This window comes from Myotis myotis, unplaced genomic scaffold (genome assembly GCF_014108235.1).
Source record: "Myotis myotis isolate mMyoMyo1 unplaced genomic scaffold, mMyoMyo1.p scaffold_m19_p_6, whole genome shotgun sequence".
Taxonomy (NCBI): Eukaryota; Metazoa; Chordata; class Mammalia; order Chiroptera; family Vespertilionidae; genus Myotis; species Myotis myotis.
The window spans coordinates 59,174,650-59,200,939 of NW_023416368.1; the positions used below are offsets into that span (position 1 = coordinate 59,174,650).

General features: G+C 41.6%; 1 protein-coding gene across 4 annotated transcripts in view; it reads left to right on the plus strand.

Moving 5' to 3' along the window:
* Positions 1–10,852: 10,852 nt before the first annotated feature.
* The window catches only part of LOC118658998, a 91,897-nt gene continuing 76,459 nt past the window's right edge, over positions 10,853–26,290 (plus strand). For all 4 annotated transcript variants that reach the window (XM_036314914.1, XM_036314916.1, XM_036314915.1 and 1 more), the window contains exons 1-6: positions 10,853–11,114; positions 15,167–15,267; positions 16,532–16,601; positions 20,541–20,671; positions 24,113–24,201; positions 26,005–26,104. In XM_036314914.1, coding sequence (XP_036170807.1) covers positions 10,913–11,114; positions 15,167–15,267; positions 16,532–16,601; positions 20,541–20,671; positions 24,113–24,201; positions 26,005–26,104 — 693 coding nt within the window. In that variant the 5' untranslated portion in view covers positions 10,853–10,912. The remainder of the gene's footprint in view (positions 11,115–15,166; positions 15,268–16,531; positions 16,602–20,540; positions 20,672–24,112; positions 24,202–26,004; positions 26,105–26,290) is intronic.

Genomic DNA, 26,290 nt, shown 5'->3' on the forward strand with positions numbered 1-26,290 from the left:
AGAGGCCCCCAGCCGCAGTGGCAGCGGGCAGGGGCTGGGGCCAAGGCCTTTGCACGAATTTCATGCATCGGGCCTCTAGTTTTCAATATAATTAGCCATCACACTTATAATTTCAACCACACACATACAACTAGATAAAATATCTCTAAGGAAAAATTTAATAAGCAATAAGCAATAGACAGAATCAATATTATTAAAAATTCCAAACAATATTTTAGGGTTATAAAATAAGAATTAGAAAAATGAAAAGCATGCTCTATTTCTAAATAAAAGGAATCAATAAAAATATCAGTGATTTCCATAATTTGGAACTGTACTAATGTTCCAATAAAACTATAAAAGAGTTTTCTTCTTTTTTTCATCTTATTTTCTTCCCTTTTTAAAGAATTAGATTAGCTGTTTCTAAAACTCAAATAAAAAAAGAGAAAATCATCTTGGAAAATTCTAAACAAGAAGAAGAATGAGGACAAGAATATCTGTCAAATATGAAAGCATATTATAAATCCATAATATTTTAAACAATATGATACTGATCCATAGGAGCTGGATAAATATTATCAAGATATTGATAATAAATATTATCAATATTATCAAGAAATATTATCAAACATCTAAATATATTTTGATGTTGAGTATGATAAAGCTGGTATTGCATATCAGTGAAGATAGAAAAAATATTAAATATGTGGCATAAGTATGGTATTAGAACAACAGGGAAGTTATCTAGGGGAAAAATTAAGTGGTATACATATCAACTTCCTATGCCAAAATAAATTACATACTGAACACATTGAAATATAAAAGAGGAATCCACAAAAATACTAGAAGAAAATAGGAAACCATTGAAAATTTGAGTATGGAAGGTCTATCTAAATATGACACAAACTCCCAGGAAAGACTAATGTATTTTAACTACATTAAAATAAACTTCTTCTCAGCCCCAAACAAAACAAAAAACCACTATATACAAAATCAAAGATAACATACTAAAAGAAATCAGAATACATATACACACATTAGCATATACATTGAATATCATTTCAGGATGACACTCAGAGTCTACCAGTGTTTGCCTCCGTGGAGAGGTGAGGAGCAGGAGAATAGAGGATAAGGTGGGGAAAAGGCTTCATTTCTCGGTATATTTAAAATTTTGACTATATGTTCATATTACCTACATATCCCCAAAATAATTAAAATATGTAATGATTTATTTGCTGTGATAATTATTTCATGATTACTTTTTATTTGAATATAAAAGGTGGCTAAGGAATTGCTTTTCAAGGAAAGCATAACTCAACTGAAGAGACTATGCGCAAGTAGTTGTTTAGAGCTGTGGAGTTTGAATCCTATCTGTACAACTTACTGTGCCATTTAGTACAAGTTACTTAACTTCTCTGAGTTTCAGTATCTGCATTAATAAAACAGAAAAAAATATTTACAGTAACACTTCATAGAGTATTATGTCACCAGGATTCAAGGAAATAATGTGTTGAGTACATTGCCTGATTCACAGAAAGTGTTAAATAAATGTTTATAAGGCTTATGAATTACCAAATGTTTTAAATTGTCAATTGGAATTTGTAGAAATAAGTATTTTATTTCACAGAACTGTAGAGTGACCATTATTGCCATGCCTGGCTCATGGGGACTGAGCATTGTTGTTCCAGCTACAAAAAGTTGTCTCTAATCAGTGATCTGTCGCTGCTAACTGCAGGCTGCTGTTGGAATGCTCCACAGAGAAGAAAGCATCTGGCTGTCTAACTTAGGTGGAGACTCCACCTAAGTTAATTCCACCAACCAAAGGTGAAATGATTATAGAACTAGACTGCACGCCTTGTGAGGAGGTGTAATTCCAATCAGAGTTCAAGCACCGTGTGCCAAACAGAGCGTGCTGTCTGTCATTGTGGTTCTTCTTGCTGAAGACCATAAAATGGTGATTTGTTAAGATACCAATTCATAACTTTGTGTTAAGTCTCACATAGAGAGAATACGTAACCTCATATGCACAAGGCTGATAAACACTTAAAGAAATTGGGAATTCCATCTTATTCCATTTTAGTGTGCCTGGATTTTTGCTGATTTGTGTTAGAATCTGAGATGTGGTATCATAACTTTAAAGAAAAGATTTGCTTTTTACCACAATCTCAAATTGAAAATCAGAATTCTATTAGGTAAGATGTTCTCTCAGAGAAAATGGCCAACAGTGATTTAGTGACCTACATTGGCCCTGCATTTACTCACTAGGTTTACATTTTAACTACCTGTTCTCTTAAATGTTTGGGCCAGTTTTTTCCTCTGATAAATTATAAATGATTAACAAATTCCAGGAAAGAACAATATTTCTTACATCAAATTTCCTCTACTTCCAGGTTTGTTTTCCGAGAAAAGAGCACAGGTAGTATGTAAGCCAAAATAATCATGTAATTTAATTCAGAGGTCAATGAGCTTATTTATTGAAATTATAATTTCCCAAATTATCTACCAGCCATTTGTGTTCTGATTTGAAAATATAACATCTACTGCTAACAGTCTTCATGTATATTAAATAACTCATTCTATGAGTTCCTTGTCTGTTTTGTTCATTTAGGCTCCAAAGTTATTTGCTGAATTCAAATTTGATTTGGTAGAGTTACTTTAAGTTCTTGACCTGGGGGAAATGATGTAAGCCTGAAGGAATAACAGAAAGCACCACCAATTTTGAGCATCTTCTTAATGCTCGCTGTCATACTGTAGTTTAGTTGTTGCTATTTTGCATGTTCTCTCATTTAATCCTCAGAACAAGCCTAGAGAGAGATATAATTATCTGCATCGTATAAATGAAGAGGGTCTTTGAGAGGTTACAGTGATATATGCAGATCACTGCTCCAGAACAGGGGGATTCTGATCCATAGGCCCAATGCCCATACTCTCAACCACGCTTCTAAATATAGTCACAAAACACTTCTTGATCTAAGGTAACATATAGATACAAGATATTACTATGAAAGCAATTCATGGATGGAAGGAGTTCCCAGCAGAGATTATGGATTTTAAAATATGATGTGTTTATACATACCTGTATATGAGATTATGTGAGCATATATTTGCATCTCTCTAAGTCTGTCTAATATAACTTTCTAGCTTCCTCTCTGGGTTAGAAACAAGGTGGTTGGATGGTCTTTTACAGCCTTTCTCAAACCTGGATTTCAATTGTTTTTTAATATTTGTATTTTCAGTCCAATTATAGGCAGAAGCAGTTTTTCACTGCTTGACTACACGGTTCAAGTTCACTAAAATCTGATGAACTGAATTCTCTCAGTACTTTAAAGAAAGATAAATCCATCAGGAGGTCCCAGGAAGCTCGACTCAATGCTGACAATGATTTGTCCATTTTTCTAATAAGTAAACCATTTATAGACCTAAGTTAAATGTATACTGGTAACCTGACTCCTCAGAATTGGATTTCCTCAAAATAGGCCGGAAGAAAATGATTTGTTGACAGGTTGAAAATCAGTCCAACCTAATAGAGAAAAAAAAATAGTGACTAAGGGAAACAAAGTTATCTGTTAGCCTATTTGTTTATAAAAACAGCCCAAGGAAAGTGAAAATGAAAATTTTTTTGAGTCTATGAGCAATGTGCTTTTAGTTTCACTGTGTAAATCAAAGACAGAAAACCAACAGGGGCTATGTAACCTGGACTTCTTACGGGGCAGTGGGGCGGGGGTGGGCGGCGAGGCAGCCACCTGGGTTTTGAGCTTCTTAACTTTATAAAGCTCCATCAGATGTACCACTTGGGGGCGTTGGGCCATGGGGCAGGGGTGCTTTGGGTGAGATTTAGAAAGCCAGGCAAGCCAGTGGCCAGAGAAAGAAGGATTGTCCCAATCAGAATTACATCCAGAGACAAAAATGGCCAAGAATCAGCCATTTTTAATGCTGGCCAGAGATCAAGGAATGCTCTGAGGCTGCCCTGGATGGAGACAAATTGGAATGGAAAAGTTAGATTTAAGTGTTTGCTGTGCCAATTAGTCTGTTACTGAGTTCTTGGTTTGTTTGTTTGTTTGTTTCTAGCTTCACATAAGTTACAATTTGAGACCCTTACCCTTTGAAACAATTTTCATCACTAGATGTGATCAGTGGAATAATTACGAGTGTGGTAAAAACAAAAAAAAGTGGCCAAGTTACATTCCTCTGTTTGATGAAGATTCTCGTGATTTTCTCAAATAAAGTATCTTTGAAGGAAAAATTATATAATATTCCCAAAGAAAGAGGGGAGGTTGGAAGAACAGAAAATGTTATAAGGTCAATAAAAAGACAGCTTAATGCCCACATTTACTTTAAGTTTCCATCTTGAATGAAGGCAAATGAAATACGACCTGTATCTTGGGTTACTTTACTATCTAACTGTGAATGCACTTACAGTCCTTTCCATTCAAAATTAAATCCATAAAAAAAGACTACGCTGTGTATAAAGGTCAACTTGTCATTGACATTTGGAAGGACCTTGCTTCTTCCGCGAAAGGTGACTTACGTTAACCTTCTTGCAATGGGGGTTGCTGTGTGTGCTTTACTCTGAGTGGTGGAGCAGTGACCTCCTCTTGGTAAACAAAGGTGCGATTTGTAAAAGCCCAAATATTTACTGAATGTTTTGCAAGGAAGAGCAGAGTGTCAACCACATTCTTAGCTGATAACTGTTGTGCCAGTAGGTTGCTGAGAAATGGCCTTCCGCAGGACTAACCAGGACATGCTCATCTACAAAGAAACAAAATAGGTCAAAATTCAGAACACAGTGTTTTCATTTTTTACAAACAACACCGAGGAAATTCTATGTACCCACACCCAGGAAACCACTTGCTTAGTCGCACAGCCCTCTTTTCAGAAAACTACCTGGTAATCTTATATCAATACTTCTTGTGGCTCTCATCCAATGTGCTTTGTTAGGTTAGTTTCCCTATTATCACTTCCTGGATAGTTAATATTGCAGCATCTCATTGTGGGATGGAAGGCTCTTTTTCACACCCCTTCTTCATATCTACTTGAAATGAACTGCCTATAGCTCCTATAGGATTATCCTAGGAAAATTCCTGAAATAACGCTTAATCAAATATGCACTCCCAAATTGGTTAAAGGCTAGTTACAAAATGTGGGGTTAGTTACAAAGCTCATGGATGGCTCACTATTGCCACCTGCAGGCCTCCGGGAGGGTGGGCAGTTTGAAGCCAATATGTACATATATTTTTATGTGGGGCTGTCAGAGATTTGACAAATCCAGATAAGAGACGGAGTGAAAATAGAGGAACCCTGTGAAAGCTAGCCCGCAATCACCACGAAGCCCATCTGAACACTGTCCTACGATGGTGCCCTGATAATGTCATTCTCCTCATCGAAACCTGCAAGGACTCCCAATCTCTTATCCTATTAAGTACAAACTTCTCAGCCTTGTATTTAAGGTTCTCCCCAAAAAAATATGCTCAATATAACTTATTAGCCAGATCTTCTAAATGAGGTCTCAAAATCCCGTAAAATGTTAAGGTATTATTATAATCAGCAAAAATAAATTAATTCAAATAATTTTATGTAAGCCCCATGAAGGCAAGGCTTTTTATCTGCTGGTATCTGCAGCACTTAACACAGTGAACTCAACAAACATTTGCTGAGTGAATAAAGTATGTTTTCATAAACCATTACTAAATAGTAAATATGGCTAAAACACTAAAATAAAATATTAAAATGCCATTTGAGGCCAAGCACATGACCATTAAGGACTTACAAGATCAGTCGAGGAAAGAAAAGACAAAGTACACCAGCCTCGAAAGCATCTGTCTCCGATCAAAAGCTGTTCACAGATGTAACAAGGTCATCAGGTACCACTGGGCAGGTCAGTTGTGAAACGGGGACAAACCACAGTGATCCTCCTGTGGCTCCATTTGAGTGGCATCAGGAGCGGAGAGAGACAGTCACTGTGGCTTTTTGACTGAAGGGGACCCCACATGTATTTAATTTTTGGAAAACAAAAGCAAAACTATATAACACTTTAAAACAAATCCAAGTTTCAATGATGTCCATACAATGGGCTGGACAAGTCCCAGGATGCCACAGCACTAGGAGGAATTTCCAAGAGCTACTGGTCACTGCTTCTGATCCCACTGTCTGGAGTATAAGGAGACAAGGCCACAAACAGGCCTCTGAGCTACTCCCACTTGCCTGGAACAAGTGCGGCCAAACAAACCATACAACCTTAACAAAGTTAAATAAAATACCGGGAGGTGGGGAAATGAGGGACTTGACATAGTGTTGTGTTTTGGAGCTCTGTCAGGATTTGCACTAAATTTAAGGAAAATGTTTAGAATACACAGGACCAGGGAGAGAGTGTAGGGTAAAGAAAGCCCAGTGACCTTTACCTGCCCCTCTCCTTAGGTTTGTCTGTCCTGGTCTCACGCTTTAGCCCAGCTCACTCACCTATGTCCCATGCCAGCACCAATAAGAGGGGACATGGCTTACATTTGGGAAATTCCCACAGGGTGTTGGGATTCAGGATCTTGGGTTCCTCACCCCATTCCTCAACTACAACTTGCAATTAAACCTCAGCCTGCCACACCTCTGTCTGTTGTAAGAAAACATACCACCGACTCCCAGCTTTGCCCCAGTGCCCTACCCTACTGGGGCGCATGGTGGTACCTTCTTTCTCCTTTCAGGAATCCCTACTTACTTCCTGCTCTCCCAAGAACAGGATCTGAGAATCTCACATGTAGTGAAGCATGAAATATTAATCTGGCCTAAGGTGTTACGTCTACCAAGATTGAAATTTAAATCTGAGATAAAATTAGAAACCAAAGATATGAGCTTCTACAAATAAAATTAGAGGAAATAGTCTATTGGCAGAGAATTATAGACTCAACTAACACAATTAGGTGACTAAGAGTAGTTGTGTGAAGCAATTTCATGAAGTAAGAACAGTATCCTATTTCAAGTACTTAGACTTTTCTTCTGCATGACTGTTTCTTAAAAATACTCCTTAGATTTTTATTTTGTTTAAAAATGCAGATTCCTTGGCCCCTTTGCCGATCTACTGAATCAGAGTACCTGGGGATGGACCCCAGGGGTCCATTTTATGAGCCAGCTTCCCCGGGTGCTTACTATACTATGTGCAGGAGAGTAGGAGACCCACTGCCTCACACTGCAAAGAGTACTCACTCACTCCTGCTTTACATAAGGAGGCTGATTTCGATTCGGCAATTTCAAAGATCATTCAATTCCTCTGTTATATTTTATACTGAAGGCACACTGAAATTATTTCTTGTTCCAAAAAGAATTTTTTAAAACCAAGCTGTATCAGTTTCTCCTCTTTAAGTTAAAAAATACATGTTTGGTAATCAACTTACTGACATCTGTTGCTTTAAGAGTATTGTTTCAAGGCTGCAAAAAGAATGACAAATAGACTGGCCTCAAGCCCCATGCCTTAACACATTGCAGAAGTCCTTGCACATAGAAGGTGTACAAGAAATAGTTTGGAAACATTCAAGCACTTTATAGAAATAGACTAGAAAAGACCAGTCTGTTTAGGAAAGGGTTGAATTGGGAGGAAGAGCCAAGGGAGGAAAGGGTCAAAGATAATAACTCTGAGGAACAGAAAAGTTGACAATTAACATAAGTAAGAAAATAAGAAGGAGGAACCGATTTAGGGGAGACAGAAAACGAGCCCATTTTCTAACATTTTAAGCTTGAGCAGTAGTGAAACCTCTAATACATCGGTTCTCAACCTGTGGGTCGCGACCCTTTCACAGGGGTCACCTAAGACCATCGGAAAACACACATATAATTACATATTGTTTTTGTGATTAATCACTATGTTCAATTTGTAACCATGAAATTGGGGGTCACCACAACATGAGGAACTGTATTAAAGGGTCGCGGCATTAGGAAAGTTGAGAACCACTGCTCTAATAGGTGATGGTATTGGAATGCTGAAGACAAAGCTTTGAGAATGAGAACCAATGTTGAGTCAATGGGGGACAATGAGGGTTTCCAAGAAGAAAACAAGGTGTGAAAATAAGAAGGGCCTGAGGACAGAACTTGGACCTGACTTTAAATCTAACAGAACAGACAGAGAACGAAAGGATGGCTCTGCCCCTGCCTCATGCCCTAATCCTACAGACATGCCAAAGACTTCAGATCTCCAGAATGAAACCCTGGGGACTTGAGCTCACCTGTGTATCTGGGCCTTGGAATGCGTTCAAATTAAAGAGTAATGAACAATATTCCATGGAGAGTCCCTTTGCTGTTGAGCATGTCTGATAATCTACAAGGAGCAGTGGAGTAGTCATTTTACTTATTTCATGTTCTATGGAGCCAGAAGCAGGTGGATTGTCTAGTAGTAAATAGAATTTGTTCATTATTCTGTGAAGTTAACCTCCTAGTTGTGCTGAATTTCCTGAGAAGCATGGAGGACTCTGTTGGATTGAATAGTAAATGGGTTTAATATCACATACGTCGTTGTTGATGGCTGTGATTACATAACACTTACTGGAGCTAGTGACCAGAATATAAACAACTAGAAGTGTGTTTTATTTAAGGCCCTGTCAAGGGAGCCAGACTCTCCCTGATATGTAATGTAATAGCGACACCTGCTGGTGAAGTTGTTTCATTCTTAGACAACAACAGGCACAGGGTGTGGATAAATACTCATCTATGCAAACTGCCTCGCAGATTCTTGTAGGTAAAATATCCGCCAACCCACTCCTGTTGTATGTGTATTATTGACTGTCTGAATGTTAGACTCCTCTGCCTTTGTGCAGAGGGATGGCAATGTAGGGGTAAATCATCAGCCAGTCTCAATCACCAGCATTCAAAGTGGATCAGGTGAGAACCCTGAACTCAGAATTTGAGTGTCTCATGCCTGAGAGAGACTTGGCCTGATGGAGCTGTGGATTCTGGGAGTGTCTGGGTGTACTTCCCACTGGATCTTAGATGTGACAGTAATAAGTCAAAGATGGCCCCGTATATTGGTTTCTGGGTTGTTGATTTCTTCACAAAAGCCTGGGACCCATGAACTCAAAAGCCTGCGGGCACCAGCATCTAATTCTCATATTTAAAACACTCTCAACTGTTTTAAACATGGCACAAATTTTAGCTATTGAGAACCGGCCTGCTTTGCATACTTTGAGAAGCTACATCCAATATTTGCTGGTCAGATGTTGGATAATGTTGTAGCAATTCAAGACCCCACTCTGCGGCTGACCTTGGGAGCTCCCTGATCCAGAGACTCCCAGAGGGATGGCTGAGTGGCCTCACCTAGACAGGTGAGTCCCCTCTCCCATCCCATCATTCCGCTGGGGTGTTCCCTTACCTTCCCATTGTTCTGGGGGGTCACCCTGGGCAGCCACAGTGTCTGGATGGTCCCATGCTGTGTGGGACTCCTCCGTCCTGCTCCTGCATGCACACTTGTCAAAGTGTTGCCCAAATAAAGCTTGCTGTGAGCCCCTCCCTCCTTATGATCATATGTTTTTCCACGACCAGCCCCAGAATCGCTGGAACTCACTACATTGAGCAAGATAGGCCTTGCGTCTGCAGGGAGAAAGAAATGAACTTTGTAAACTGAAATAAATCGAGTTGTTAATGTGGTCATGGCCATACACATCCTCTGTGCCTCTTCCTTGTGCTCTTGTTCCCCTTCAGACAGCGACATTGTTTCCAAAGTAGGAGCAAAGAGGGTTTGGTGGTACTGGTGCCCCTGGTTATGCCTTCCCAAAGCATCCTGAGGGCCTGGCCACAAAAGGGATGAAGCTCACATGTGAAGGCCCTTTAAATATGCTACGCCCAACTCAGGGAGTTGTCCAGCTGGTGGCAAAAAGGCTGGACCTCAGTGTGGCTCTGAGTTCAGTCACCGGCCCCCTTATGGCCAGTGGAGTGCAGGAATGGTGGAGTTACTTGGAAAGACCATCACACCCAGTGCTAAGCCTGAGGAAGGACACGAGGGACTGGGCCTAAAGCCCAGGGGCTCAGTATGTGAAGGTGATGAAAGCTTCACACACTTTGTGGCAATTCCTTCTCCTTCTGTATGACTCGCATCTCCTCTCCCATGGTAGTTAAGGATCAAACTGGCTGCTAGTGTCTTGCCTGCACCAATTTCTAGCTCCATTAGTAGCCTCTCTGTGCCTAAGTTTCCTTGCCTGTAAGATGGAGACAATAACAGTACCCACCTGGTTGGTTCGTTGGGGGGATTAAATGAGGTCACAGGTTTTTTTTTGTTTTGTTTTTTTCTAACTGGGGCAGTGTGCGGTGAGAGCAGAGAGTGTGGAGACTGGAGCCAGACTGCCTGGGTTTCAATTCCAGCTTTATAACTTCTAGCTGTGTGACCCTGGGAAAGGGACTGACTTCGCTGAGTCTTGAGTTTTCCTCAGTTATACACTGGGGATACTTGTATCATCCATCTCGTTGGGTTGTTCTATTTAATGTGTTAATAAATATTAAACATTTTAAAGCATGAACTCAGAAGCCTGCAACGTAAATAAAATAAGTAAAGCTCTTAGATTAGCGTCTTGTAAATCGTTTCTTCACCGGCCTGGCTGTAGAAGGAGAGCTGGCGTTGGTATAATTCTCTAGCTCCTTGGAAGAGAAGTCAGGGGCCCCCATATCTTTATCTTATTGGGTTGTCTTCCTTTTCAGACTCAGAATTTGAAAGGGAATAAGGCGTGAGGACCCTTTGACGGGAACGGAGGAGAGGAGCTGAACCGGCAACCCTTCCCTTCTGTTTCGTGGTGATGATGGTCACAGTCACTGGAGCTGGAGCCCTGGGTTGGCAGGACTGGGGCCCCGAGGCCCGGGCTTCGGGCGCGGGTGGGGCGTGGCCAGGAGGGGGCGCGCGGGGCGCGGTTACTCCACGGAGCGAGCGCCAGGGCGCCAGGGCGGCCGGGCTCCCGGGTGTGGAGCGCGCGCCATGAGCTGTGTCGGGCCGCTGCGCCCGCTGCGGGCGACTGTCCGGCTCGGGCTCGGGCTCACGCGGGCGGCCGCCTGGGGCGCCGGGCGCCGGGCACTGGGCACGCGGGCGGAGGCCGGCGCGGGTGAGCAGCCGGGGTCGCGGGGCTGCGCCGTGCGTCTCGGCTGCGCCTCCGCCTTCTGGGGAGACACGGCGGCATCAGGTAACGCGGCTGCGATCTGCGCCGCCGCTCACTCCACTGAGCCCCTCTCTGCCCGCTTCCCCGGGAGGAAAGGTTGGAAGGGAGGCGCGAGGCTTAGGGCAGCCCTGGAGGGACGCCAGGCGTGGGGGACTAGCTCCCGGAGCCAGGGCACTGGGAACTCTGGAAGGTTTCGAGCCCCACGACGGGGCTTTTCTGCGCCACGCGCCCCAGCCTGGCGGCGACCTTTCTCCTCCACCGAAGCCCCGTGGGCCAGGTGCCAGCGCTGGCTCCGCCTCTGCCTCTCCCTGGAGAAGCGCCCGCCTTCCTCTCTGTCGGGGCCCTGGGACCGTCAGCCACTCCCTCCGCTCCATCCCGAGTAACAAGTCAGCTCGGAGCCAAATCCGTCTTTTCCTCCGCCTGGCCCCCGTCTTCCCTTGGGAACGCTTCACTTTCCTGGGCTGCAAAATCGTTCAGCGGACTTTGGCGGCAGAGTGACTCCTTGGTTGTTGGTGGTTGTGATTTTTTTTAAAAAATTAAATCTGTATTGTTCAGATTATTACAGTTGTTCCTCTTTTTTCCCCCCATAGCTGCCCCGGTGGTTGTGATTTGAGGGGAGCAGTTGGGACTGTTAAAACGGGCATTATACCTAAATGGTTTAAGACTCTCTTGTGCCTTTGGCCCCTAGAAATGTGTTAGAATGTTTAAATCTTAAAATGAAAATTTAATTTAAAACTAAGACCTAAAGTAAAAATGTATTCTCCTTCTCCCTCCTTTTGGGCACTTTGATAAAGAAATCAGGTGGCCCTAGCTGGATAGAGCATCTACGTGCTGATGGAAGAGTCCTGGGTTCGGGTTTGATTCCTGTCAAGGGCACACGTATCTTGGTTGCAGACTCCCCCGGGTCTGGGCCCTGGTCAGGGCTCATGTAGGAGTCAACCAATCGATGTGTTTCTCTCACATCAATGTTTCTCTCTGTCTTTCTCTCTCTCTTCCACTCTCCCTAACAATCAATGGAAAAATATCCTCAGGTGAAGATTAAAAAAAAAAAAAAAATCAGGTGAAGGAAAGAGGGTGGGGAATCAGATCCCCATTTTTCAAGCCCTGATTATACATAGTGCTAGTAACATATGGGAATGGGGCCTGGGAGAATTTATTGATCACTTTTTTATATGGAAGCCATCTAGTGAAATACTGCCCAGAGAATTTCCTTTGAGGAGATGTAAACATTTCTTTGTATTGCAGTGTGTTTTGACACCTGGGCTTGCTGTGGTTGCAGTGTCTGCCTCTTTCATTTGATTTGAAGGGTATTGTCTCTGTTTCACTATCATTGTGCCCCCAAATTCTAATATTGATGCTTGTTCCTTTTTGTTTAAAGTCTTAATAGAGGCCTCCTTCTGCATCACAGTTACCAAGGGCAAGTTGACATCATAATATGTGATTGAAGAAAAGCCTGTTCTGGGATTCAAGAACCATGACTAACTTCTGAAGGCTTGTGTTCAGTGTGGGTTCTGGGCCCAGTTCTGCTGCTAACTGGCTAATGATATGTGATCTTGGTGTTCAATTTATTTAATATCTTGGAACTTTGTTTTTCTTTTTTTCTTCTTTTTTTTTTTTTGTTGTGTTAATCCTCACCCAAGGATATTTTTCCATTGATTTTTAGAGAGTGGAAGGAAGGGAGAAGAAAGAAACATTGATGTGAGTGAGACATACCAACTGGTTGGGGCCAGACATCCCCAGTTGGGGCCGGCCTTCCGCACCCCCCTGGTTGGGGCTGGGGATTGAACCTGCAACCAGGTACATGCCCTCGATCGGGAATCGAGCCCATGACCCTTCCGTGCACGGGTCAGTGCTCTAACTACTGAACAATACCGGCCAGGCCAGAACCTTGTATTTCTTATTTCAGAGAAGCTAGGACTAGTAACCTCCACCCATTTAGCCAATGACTCCTAAATTGAGGGGTCAATCTTGGCCCTCCTATTCCTTGACCTATCAGTAGTAGTATTAACTAAATTGATCACTGTCTCCTTAAAATTCTTTCTTCTAGAAGTCTCGTGAAGTTTTCCTCCTTCTTTCCTGCCCCTTCCTTCTCAGTCTCCTTGACTAGTTCCTCTTCTTCTTAAAAGCTAAAGTTTGGAGTGTCCCAGGCATAGGTGCTCTTCTCTATAATATTTAACATCAGTACCTAGGAAGACTCTACACTTATGCCTCCAACATGGACTTTTCCTGCTCTAAAATCCATGTTAGGGTATCCAGCTGCCTTCTTGATGCACTTGGATTTTACCACTTGTGCCTGTTTGAATTTTGCACTGTTGCTAAACATCTTGGCATAAAGTCCCAAAGTGAGATATTTCTTCCTTCTCTGAAGTCACCGATGAAAGATTCTATTCCGTGTGCTGTCTGTAGAATGGCTTAGCTAGAGATTGACGGACATTTCGGATAGTACTACTTATCCCAACATTGTTGCTTGTGACCTTCCTGAGCTCAAGTGTGGTGGAGAAATACTAGTAACATAGCATTAATTATAGAGCCACTTGTCTTTCAATAATCCTCCTATTTTAATGTTTTTTTTTGTATGTACATCATGTCTAAGTTTACTCTTTTATGATGGTAAGAGTTATCTATCTGTCTTCTATGGTACGAGAGGCCCAGTGCATGATATTGTGCACTGGTGGGGTCCCTCAGCCTGGCCTGTGGGGATCAGGCCAAAACTGGCTCTCCAACATCCCCCGAGGGGCCCCGAATTGCGAGAGGGTTCAAGCCAGGCTGAGGGACCCCACCAGTGCACGAATCTGTGCACCAGGCCTCTAGTATGCATATGAGACGTTTGGTTAATTTCTTCCTACCCTTTCCCTTCCCCCCTTCCTTCTGAGATTCATCAGTCTGTTCCATGTTTCCACATCTGTGGTTTCTGCTCCTGCATTGAGCGTCATAGCTACTGGTTGGACAGTTGCTGAGGCTTTTATATATATATAGATCGTAGTTGCATTATACTGGGAAAAATATGTAAGTGACTATCTCAATAATTAATAAATACTTCCAACTCTGTATTTACTTTATGGAGTCATATAAGACTTGGCTTTGTCAAGTCCCTAACCTAGTGGGAAATGTTTCTACTTGTGAGAAACCTTTGCATAGAATCTTTACAGTAGGTTTTAGGAATTTCACCATGCCAGAATAAAGAATTCTATGGCACTTAACAAGATTTGAGGCTTAAGTAATCCTTGGGTATGCCATGATAGTTTATGAAAAATGAGAGATCTGATGAGAGATATGAAGAAACCTTCAAGAAGAGCTGATTTGAAATGTACTCTTATGTAAACAACCAACTTTTGCTAAGTACCATCAGGTACAAAGCTGGACAGGGACACCAGATTAAGACAAAGCTCCTACCCTTAAACACACACTATTTAGGAGGACAGCATTATAGCATTTTTCTTTAGACTTTTATGTCTCTTGTGTTTTACTTTGAGAATTGCCTTTGAGATTTTTAATAACACAACCGGTTATTTTAGAATAATGGAAGGAGGAAACTAGAAGCTTGGTAAGAGCAGATATTAGATATTCCCTTTGACCTTGCCTATTTCTGTTATACCAAAAGCTGTGAGGGGCATAATTGATTTTTTCCTGAATTGATTATGAGCTTGGAATAGCAAAGAAGATTTACACCTGATACATTGGAAAATTTGTCATTTCTTTTTACAAAGAGATCTTTGCCATTAGATGGAAATAAATTCTGGAGAGCACTGGAAATGGGGAAATCTGCTACCATAGCTACAGATATTTTTCTGTTACCCTATAATAATTTACTTTTCTTTAATCAGCATGATGAAGTGTGTGGATTATCACCCCAATATGGCAGTGCTTGGATGTAAAGTACAGTGACCAAAATCTCATTAAGCTAGGAAGGGTTCCCAGGGACATGCCCACAAAACGCATATGCATATATGTGCAACTTCTGATTTTGGATAATGTAAAGAAAATGTGATTTCATTCATACTTTTTAAAAATGTTGATTAAATTATTGTTAAATTTCAATTTTAGAAAGTAAACTACACTTTGTGCTTTACTTCTAGTTCCTCAGCTACTATATGGAGAGAAGCTGGATTATTTGGTTTTTGATTATCTCTCAGAGATAACTATGTGCCTCCTAACTGCTGCCAAAGTAAAATCATCTGTAAGTTAATTATTGTAATCATTTACTTATTATTGTTATCTTTTAATCTTTATTGTTGAAAGTATTACATAAGTTCCCTTCTCCCCCCACCCCCAGCTCCTTCTAGCCCACCACTGCCCCAGGCCTTCACCACACTATTGTCTGTGTCCATGGGTTATGCATATATGCATACAAATTCTTTGTTTGATCTCTTCCCACCCCCCTATTGTAATCATTTTAATGACCATGAAATGATACCTTAAAGTATAATTACATTAGAAAATGTTTTCATAGATGACTTATAAAGCCTTAAAATGTTAGATCTCATTATTTGGAAAAATATAAGTTGTTTGGTTATTTACTGCCACTGAAGTCAGAATTATCTTAAGGAACTACAGCTAACTGTGGAAGAGCTTTGCTCACAAAGATGGATAATGTAGCCTTATTTATAACATGCACAGAAAATGAAAGACCTAAATGGCCAACAATAAGGACATGGTTAAGTAAATGATGAGAGATCCAGACAATGAAATCTTATGTAGCCACTAAAATTATACTTATGAAAAAGGCTTTATTAACATGAAAAATTGCTTATGCTGTCATATATAATATGTGATCAATGTCTTAGTCCTAACTCTGAAATATTTTTGTTAGATCCAGTAAATTAATTATTTTTGTTTTAATACATAAGGCCAAGAAATTAGCCCCAGGCATGGAATATCCCAGCAGAAATTCCATTTAGACCAGAGGACCATTTGAATCATAGAGCTTGTTAGAGTTCATTTAAAAGTGAATCTCTAGTAGTGTAACTAACTATCTAGTTTGTGCTTTAAACTACTCTTACTCCACTCCACTCTATTGGTTTCCTACATCTGTTTCTATAATCTACCAAATAAATGTAAAAGCTTTACCTTTTCTTGACAATGTAGGGGTATGCTGAGGACATGTATAGTGTTGGGAATTTTAGTTTTTAATAAAACTTTGGAGTTAAAACTTCTGTAGATCACAAAAGAAAAGTGATTCATTTGTTTGGTTATTCTTATTTCATCTCTTTGGTAGTAATGCAGGTTAAGTTTATTTTTATATCATGTAGATATTTCCACTGATTTATTATAACCTCAAATTCATAAGGGATTAGTGATTTTCAGACAACATAAATATTACAATTACTTAAAATTTAACTTAAAAGTAGCCTTGAAAGTAATTAAAGGATTGATTAGTCTGTTGCCTTTGAGTTGCACAAATGCATTTCATAGCGGATAACATATTTATTTTTATATTTTAGGATTTGGGCTATGTTCCTGATTTTGTACAGACTGCCATGGCTCCATATATAAAGGACATTCATAAAAAAGGTAATTTGAAAAACATTTAAATCATCTTAATTTTCTGTATTTAATGGCATGTCAGGTTTTAAGAAAGAGAGGATATATATTTATATATTATGTAATATATATTACTAGAGGTCCGGTGCACAAAAATCTGTGCACTCGGGAGGGGGGGATCCCCTCAGCCCGGCCTGTGCCCTCTCACAGTCTGGGTCCCCTCAGGGGATGACCACCTGCTGGCTTAGGCCTGCTCCCGGGGGGATTGGGCCTAAGCTGGCAATCAGACATCCCTCTGGCAGCCCGGCAGCCCTCGGGGGATGTCCACTTGCCAGCGAGGAGCAGACCTAAGCTGCAGTCAGACATCCTTAGCACTGCTGAGGAGGCAGGAGAGGCTCCCACCAGCACCACTGTACTGGCAGCCATCAGCCTGGCTTGTGGCTGAGCAGAGGTCCCCCATGTGGGAGCGCCCTGACCACCAGAGGGCAGCTCCTGCATTGAGCGTTTGCCCCCTGGTGGTCAGTGTGTGTCATAGTGACCAGTCATTCCCAGTCTTTCTGCTGTTAGGGTCAGTTTGCATATTACCCTTTTACTATATAGGATAGAGGCCTGGTGCATGGGTGGGGGCCGGCTGGTTTGCCCTGAAGGGTGTCCCGGATCAGGGTAGGGGTCCCACTTGGCTGCCTGGCCAGCCTGGATGAGGGGCTGATGGCTGTTTGCAGCTGGTCACACCCCCTTCAGGGTGGGGGACCCCACTGGGGTGCCTGGCCAGCCTGGATGAGGGGCTGATGGCTGTTTTCAGGCTGGCCACACCCCCTTCAGGGTGGGGGTCCCCACTGGGGTGCCTGGCCAGTCTGGGTGAGAGGCTGAGGGCCATTTTCAGGATGGCTGGCAACTGAAGCTCCCAGCCTCTCCTTTATTTCTTTTTTCTTTTTTATTCTGGGATTTATTTACCTTCTATAACTGAAACTTTGTTGCCATCCTGCTCGCTCCAGCTCTGAGGCTGCGGCTGGCTGCAAGCAGGTATCTGGAGTTTGTTTGGCTTCTATAATTGAAACTTTGTTGCTTTTGGAGCTGTTGCTTTCGGAGCTCAGAGCCTGGCCGTGGCAGGCGGGGAACCTTGGCTTCCTCCATCACTGGAGCAAGCAAGCCTCCTGCTCGCTTCAGTTGCGTGGCTGCCAGCCACCATCTTTGTTGGCAGTTAATTTGCTTATCGCCCTGATTAGCCAATGGGAAGCGTAGCGGAGGAATGGTTAATTACCCTTTTTGTCTTTTAGATAGGATATTTATATGTATTTATGTAATATAGCTAAATATATTTAAATACTATATTTATATTATATAGATAAATATATATTTATATATACGATGTAGTCATTAAAAATAAATAATTAACTCAATGAACAGTTGAAAAGGCCTTATGAGCCACTTTGATGTGGTTCTGAGGAAAGAAGGCAGTTGTTATTAGGTGAAAGAATGTTTAAAAATATAGCCAGTGTCAACACACCAACATATTTGGGTTGATTTCCAGTTGGAGAGTTATAATTATACTGATTCGCACTCTCTCACCCTGGGTCTCTGTGGCTCAGAGCAAATCTTAGGAAGATGTCTTGGGATCTATAAAAGCCGCTGACTATACTTAAACCAAATCCAAGGCTCTGACCTCATTGCCATAGTGCTGTGACTTATTGGGCTAACAAAGAAAGTCTTTTGCAGTTGGGTCCTGAGGTAACTTCCAGTGACATTACTGAGTATCTCTTAAGTACTGCAAATGTATCTCTGCTTAAGAAGGATAAATCCTTTACAATATGTTATTGTTTAAGATCTTTAAGATGAAGAGTTGTTGTGTGTGTTTTTTTAATCCTCACTGAAGGATATTTTTCCACTGATTTTTAGAGAGAGTGGAAGAGAGAGGGAAAGATAGAGAAATATCAATGTGAGAGAAACACATTGATTGGTTGCCTCCTGCATGTGCCTTGACTGGAATCGAACCTGAGACCCTTTGGACTGCAATCTGATGCTCTATCCACTAAGCCAAACCAGCTAGGGCAAGATGAAGAGTTTTTAATAATTGCTAGTCTGATGTGGTTATTGTGTACCATTTAGTTTTATTGTTGGTGAATCTCAGAATATATGTTAGGAGGTTCTGTTTTCTAAAATATCATTATTTTCCTCTAGAGGGAGCTATATGTCCTTTTTAAAAAATAATTTATCCTGAAAGTAAGGCACAAAGAAAGCAAGGTGTCAGACTTAACCAAAACTTCTTATGGACCTTAAGTATTCATAGTAAAATTGTTATTTGTATATTATTTTTCATTTTAGAATCATAAAATGTCAGTTAACACACAAGGGCCTCTACTTCTGCTCTTGCTATATGTTAAATATAGAGTTAGACATCACAGTACAAACAAGGTTGAAGATACTACCACTTGGATGAGAGGGTGGAGATAAAAACAGGTTTGAGGGAGGGAGTTTTAATCAATAAAAGTACTAGTTGAATCCATTATTGGGAAGGATTTCTTAAGGAGGCAGAGGTGGGAATGGATATAAAGAAAAGTAGGGTTGAGCTTTAGGGAACCCTTGAAAGAGGAGGGATGGTGGAGTCAAAGAACGAGATATAAAATGTGAGTGGGGGGGAGGCAGGAAGCGGTGAACTGTGGAAGAGACAGGGAAGAACCTGATAGTGCAGTCACCAGAACTCAAAAAGGAGGGAGTTTTAGGAAAGTGTTAGTGGGGAGGAGGGAGGTGGGGAGGAGGATGGAGGTTGATTCAAATGTACCTGAATAGGTTGAAGAGAGTGAAAACAGATAAAAAAATATCGTATTTAGTTAGAAAGGGTATAAATTCTAATACTTTATACTTAATAATCACCCTTTGGCCAGTTAATAGGAGTGGTTCAGCAAAACATTCAGAACCCTTTGCAGATTTTGTGTGATGGCCATTTGGCCATTAACCACCCACACAGTCCATATAGAATCTGACACCACAGATGACAGATGGGGAGTGGGACACCCAGGGTTTTCATCCTGCCGCTGTCCCTAATAAGCTGCACAACCTTGGACGCGTCACTTAGCTTCCCTGCACCTTGGCTTCTTCATCTGTAAACGAGATAGTTGGATTTGGTAAATGTTTCTTAATCTGGTACCCAAGGCTAGGCATCGGGGAATCTGACATGCCCCTGAAATTATAAGCAAAAGAAGCTTTTTCCCCTGAGGAGAGAATCCATAGTTTTTATCAGATTCCTCAAAGGATAATGAATCTTTAAAAGATGAGAACACCTGGAGTAGGTGATCACTCAAGTCCTCTCTACCTTAGAATTCTGGGATGTTGACTCTCTCTTTAGCCACTTTGTAGTATTCCAAATAGCTGTCAGACATCAAATTAAAGATTAGAGTTTTCAAAATGGAATTGATTGGATCAGTTCCCTCTAGAGCAGTGGTTCTCAACCTTCTGGCCCTTTAAATACAGTTCCTCATGTTGTGACCCAACCATAAGATTATTTTCGTTGCTACTTCATAACTGTAATGTTGCTACTGTTATGAATCGTAATGTAAATATCTGATATGCAGGATGGTCTTAGGCGACCCCTGTGAAAGGGCCGTTCGACCGCCAAAGGGGTCGCGACCCACAGGTTGAGAACCGCTGCTCTAGAGGCTTATTTAGAAAATCTGGCGAATTTTAAAAATCAGAACTAGTTATTTCTTTACTAGCCCACAGATATTTTTATGAGGACCCAAGAGTTACATCTCCCTTCACATCAGTTACCAGCCATGCATCTGATGAGCGTAAACACCGGAAGTGGCTTCAGCCACTTAAACATTATATAGGGATGCCATTGCCTTTGGTATATTTGCCTCTAAAAGGTAAAAACAAACAAACAAAACAGTGGGCAGAGAAAGCAGTTCTTTGAATGAAAGCTGCTAATTGAACTTGCATCGGAGTGATTGCCATGTGTTTCTCTTCTGGCAGGCGTGCGTGTGGTCAGCAATGCTGGGGGTACCAACCCTCTCATGTGTGCTGCTGCCCTGGACAAGATGGCCAGGAAGGCTGGTGTTGATTTGAAAATAGCAGTGGTCACTGGAGATGACATCCTGGGCGAGGTTATTGACATTTATGTGATACACTCCTAAGCAAGAAGCCATCTATCCTGTGATGAACAACTAGGATCGTTTACCTTGATCTAATTATTGGATTTGGTTATAACTCTTCAGACTGAGCTCTAGAAATCTCTCTCTAATCTGTGTCACTTTAGTCTAGAAATTCTGGTCTAGATTATCCATTAATGTTTATAAACCACTTATGTGCCTGCTATGAAAGATTTATTGACTCACTGAAGACAGTGTTTAGAATAACTTTGGGCCCTCCTTTGAACATGGAAGTGTAAGTTGAAATTGTGCTTCTTACAAAACATGAAGTTTTTTTTTAACACAAGTGATTACTTACCTTTCTAATCTTAACATTATTTGGGTTCCAGCTGATGGATTTTGCTGCAGGTGATACATTCTGTGTCACAACAGGAAAGGAAATGAAATTATAAAGTTTTTTATTAACTCTTCAATTTGAAAAGCTAGATGTTTCAAGCTTTTCCTGGGTGCTGTTTTCTTAGGCTGAGCTCGGCTCCCTGTGAAATTCAAAGGCTGTAAAATCCCACTTGTGAAATGCAAGCAATTTCTGTGGGCTCTCGGATACTTGTGCTAGCTGTCAGGAACACACAAAAATCAATGGACTCATTTGTTTGAGAGTAAACAGAACAGATCTGCTAATTAGCTTTATCTTGGTAGAGCCTTTGGCTTGCTCATATAGGCCTGCTAAATGTCCTCTCTGCAGGTTTAGATTCCTGATTTGTGAAAACTGCTGTGGAGATAACCTTGCAGAGCTGTCCTATTTCTGTGTAAATAGTATATTTTAAATTCATCTGAATCCTCCTTCTAACTGCTGTGAGTGAATTTGCTGCCATAACTGTCCACTGATTTACTTTATTTTTTGTTTTATTGATTTCAGAGAGGAAGGGAGAGAGGAGAGATACTAGTAGAAACATCAATGATGAGAGAGAATCATTGATTGGCTGCCTCCTACATGTTCCCTACTGATGATCGAACCCACAACCCAGGCATGTGACCTTGACTGGAATCGAACCTGGGACCCCTCGGTCCCCAGGCTGACGCTCTATATCAGTGATGGCGAACCTATGACACACGTGCCAGAGGTGACACACGAACTCATTTTTTTGGTTGATTTTTCTTTGTTAAATGGCATTTAAATATATAAAATAAATATCAAAAATATAAGTGTTTTACTGTGGTTGCAAATATCAAAAAATTTCTATATGTGACACGGCACCAGAGTTAAGTTAGGGTTTTTCACAATGCTGACACGCCGAGCTCAAAAGTTTCGCCATCACTGCCCTATACATTGAGCCAAACCAGCTAGGGCCACTGATTTACTTTAAATATGATGTTACATTAGCATGTGGCAGACTTCTGCTTTAATGATCCCAATGTGATGACAAATTCTTAAAATCTTATCCAAGAGAATTAAACTGTCGCCATTTTCCCTTTATGGAAAGGAATGTAACCCTGGACAGATTTTCATTTGTTTGTAGAGAACTAATATGGAAACAGTACTACTGTGAAGCAGGTCCCTGCCTAGGAATATCAGAGTTTGACCTTTCATAGCCAAAACCCTGCCTACTCCTGTTGAAATAGTAACTGAACACAACGAAAATATGTACTTACCATAAGTCACACACTTTCACATGTATGCATATGTTATATTATATATTACTAAAGGCCCGGTACACAAAAATTTGTGCACTTGGGCCGGGGGTGGGGGGGTGGCCCTCAGCCCAGCCTGTGCCCTCTCGCAGTCTGGGACCCCTCAGGGGATGTCCACCTGCTGGCTTAGGCCCACTCCCCTGGGGGATCGGGCCTTAGCTGGCAGTCATACATCCCTCTGGCAGCCTGGGACCCCTCAGGGGATGTCCACTTGCCAGCGGGGAGCAGACCTAAGCTGCAGTCAGACATCCTTAGCACTGCTGAGGAGGCAGGAGAGGCTCCTGACACCACCGCTGTGCTGGCAGCCATCAGCCTGGCTTGTGGCTGAGCAGAGCTCCCCCTGTGGGAGTGTACTGACCACCAGGGGTTAGCTCCTGCATTGAGCGTCTGCCCCCTGGTGGTCAGTGTGTGTCATAGTGACCAGTCATTCCCAGTCTTTCTGCTGTTAGGGCCAATTTGCATATTACCCTTTTATTATATAGGATAGCTATATATATTTTTTTAAATATATTTTATTGATTCTTTACAGAGAGGATGGGAGAGGGATAGAGAGTTAGAAACATCGATGAGAGAGAAACACCGACCAGCTGCCTCCTGCACACCCGCTACTGGGGATATGCCCACAACCAAGGTACATGCCCTTGACCGGAATTCAACCTGGGACCCTTCAGTCCACAGGCCAATGCTCCATCCACTGAGGCAGACCGACCAGGGCTATAGCTATGTTTTGTAATAGATATAAAACACCAAATCCTGTTGGGGACTTAAGGGTGCAGCAGTCCCAGCTTTAATCTTTGGTGGTGACGTTGCTTTGGCTTTGGTGTCACTCCGTGCTATGACGGACTTCAGGAGAACAGAACGTGTCGTCCACTTTTAGAGCCTCTGGGAGGTGATGACATGTTCTTTTTATGAGTGATCATCTCTATGTAGGTGTAGCTGATGCTGTGGTGCTTCACACAATTTTCAGGTGCTTTGTCCTGTTTTAGCCTGAGCCCTTCTTTTGAGGGGGGAGATTGTAGAGACCACCCTATACCATGCTCTCTCCCGTGCTTTGGTGCTTAGCCTGGGAAAATATGTCGGCATTAGGAGTCCCTGAATACATCATTTCATGATTAAGGGGAACATGCATTGGTAACTTTTATTCTGAACATTGGCTTGATAGGAAGCATGATTCTTTACTGGAGAGAAATTGCTATAGGACCTTTCAAATTCTGCATATCACTTTGTAAGAACTAGAAGAGATTATATATGTATTTACACCAATTCTGTGGGATCGATACTATCAGTGCCCTGCTTTAAAGATGAAGAAACTCAGAGAAGCACAGGGAAGCTGGTGGTTTGCTAGGGGTCAGAGCCCACACGCTTCACCAACAGGCTTCACTCAGCCTTTCTTGATTGGGTTCTTTGTCTACAAAATAGGGGTTGTGACACCTGCCTGTCAGGGTTGTTTGGAAAACAAAATGAAACACTGTATGAAAAATGCCTGAAATAGAATATACAGAATAACTTTTTTAATATATTACTTTCTTCATCCCAATAATGAAATGTATAGGAGTCTACTTATCTATTACATGTTCTTGTTGTTTAGCATATACAGGATGGGGCAAAAGTAGGTTTACAATTGTGAGTGCACAAAACACAATTTATTCTATTATTTATTTATTATTGTATTATTTTTCAAATGAACAACTGTCACTCTACTTTTGTATAATACAAGTAAGCTCTCTGTGAATAAAGGTTTAAAATATTTTTGTAAAATATTTATAGAAGGAGGCTCTGCAAGGATCCACTATCACAGATATGGAGAGTGGGAAGAAATTTCCAGACACCATTGAAAGCATGAATGTGTACCTTGGGTAGGGTCTTTTCTCTTATGTCCCTTATTCCTCCCGCCCTCCCTTCCATCCTTTCGAATATAGATGGACACTTGTGGCTTCAAAGCGTTGGCCATTTCAACAGCCTTTTTCCCAGTGTGCCAGGTAGCAGCAGAAACTCTTAGGAATACCCACAGGACTTTCTCAAGAACCACCATAATTTGCAGCTTCCAGGCCAGACAATAGGCCTGAGTAAAGGAGGCAGACATTCTCTGACAACTGTCGCTGCTACAGTGTCCCCTTGACCCATCTAAACCAATAACAGGACAGAAAGAGGAATTTAACTTTAAGCCTTGGGAGTTAAAAAGTTTATGGCTGCTAATATCACCAGAACATCTGGCAGAAGCAAATGCAAATCCAGATGTTCCCTCAAAAGAGGCTGCTCCACAAATAAAGCCTCACCAAACTTAATAGGAGTTCACAGTCTGAAATTCCAAAAAAATGTAAATGCCCATGGAATTCATAAACTGGAATGTTTTGATGCAGAATGCTATAAGCATGTTAAAGATGTTTAAAGAAATGAAGATGGAATAAAAACCAGAGCAGGGAACAAGCTTTCAAAGAAGGCCTAGATGGATTTGAGTAGAAACCAAATGAACTTTATTAATCAAACATATAGTCATTGAAATAAAATTTTAATGGGTGAATTAAACAGCAGATTAGATACAATTAATGGAAGATTAATGAATTGGAAAAATGGATCTGATAAAATTTACTGAGATCAGCCCAGGTTAAAGAGATAGAAATAGAAGTTTGAGATACGTGGATAGAATTGTAAGGTCTAACGTCCTATCTAAGAGTGAGAGAAGAGAATATAAAGAACTAGAGGTCCGGTGCATGAAATTCATGCACTTGGGAAGGGAGGTCTCTCAGCCTGGCCTGCGCCCTCTCGCATTCTGGGAGCCCTCAGGAGATGTCCCATTGCTGGCTTAGGCACACTCTCCAGAGAGAGCAGGCCTAAGCCAGCAGGAGGACATCCTTAGTGCTGCCATGGAGGCGGGAGGGACTCCCACCACTGCTGCTGCACTCACCAGCCGTGAACCTGGCTCAGGGCTTCTGGCTGAGCAGTGCTCCCCCTGTGGGAGTACACTGACCACCAGGGGGCAGCCCCTGCTTGAGCATCTGCCCCCTGGTGGTCAGTGCATGTCATAGCAATCAGTCATTCTGCTGTTTGGTCGATTTGCATATTAGCCATTTATTATGTAGGATGGGGGAAAGCAATGTCCAGAGACAATGGCTGGGAATTATTCAGGGTTGATGAGACATATTTATCCACAGGGTCAAGAAGGAGAGTCAACCCCAAGCAGATTAAACGAAAAGATATAATACCATGCAACTGTCTAAAACCGAAAACTAAGATTGTAAGAGCATCCAAAGAGAAAGGCAGTACACAAGCATCAATACTTAGACTGATAACACACCTCTCAACAACAAAATTGGATACCAGGAGATTGTGAAGTAGTTTCCATGAAGTAAAATAACTGACATTCTAGGAATGTATGCCCAGACAAACCGGCATTGTATAAGGGGTGAATGTTGACAGAACACTTGATAAACAGCTACACAGGAAATACTGATTTAAAAATAATAATGTGAATGGAAGTATCTAGGAGAGTGTTTTTGTCCACATCATTTAATGCCTGGAATTAGTTGAAATATACTTGAGTCATTGGACAAAATGATAAGCAGTTGTGGTTTTTTGTTGTTGTTGTTGTTGTTGTTTAATCAAAAGCTTTAATCTGACTTGGGTGGAAAACAATAACAGGGATGATCTGTTTCCCAAAGAGCAAGACCCATAAGCAGGGCCCTGGACCTCGGTGCCGACATCGTTCTGACGGGGCGCTGCGTGGACAGTGCTCTCGTGCTGGGACCCCTCATTCACGAGGTAAGTTGATGGGGAGAACACACTTGTCACCTTGAGCTCATCATCTTTGTTTTGCTTACTAACACACATGTAATTTTCTTTGGCCATTACAAAGTGTGTTCAGGTGCCAATTTGTTAAGTTCTAAATATTAAAAACAAGCCAAAAGTAAATAAATTGCTTTCCTAATAGAGGTCTAATATGTCTCG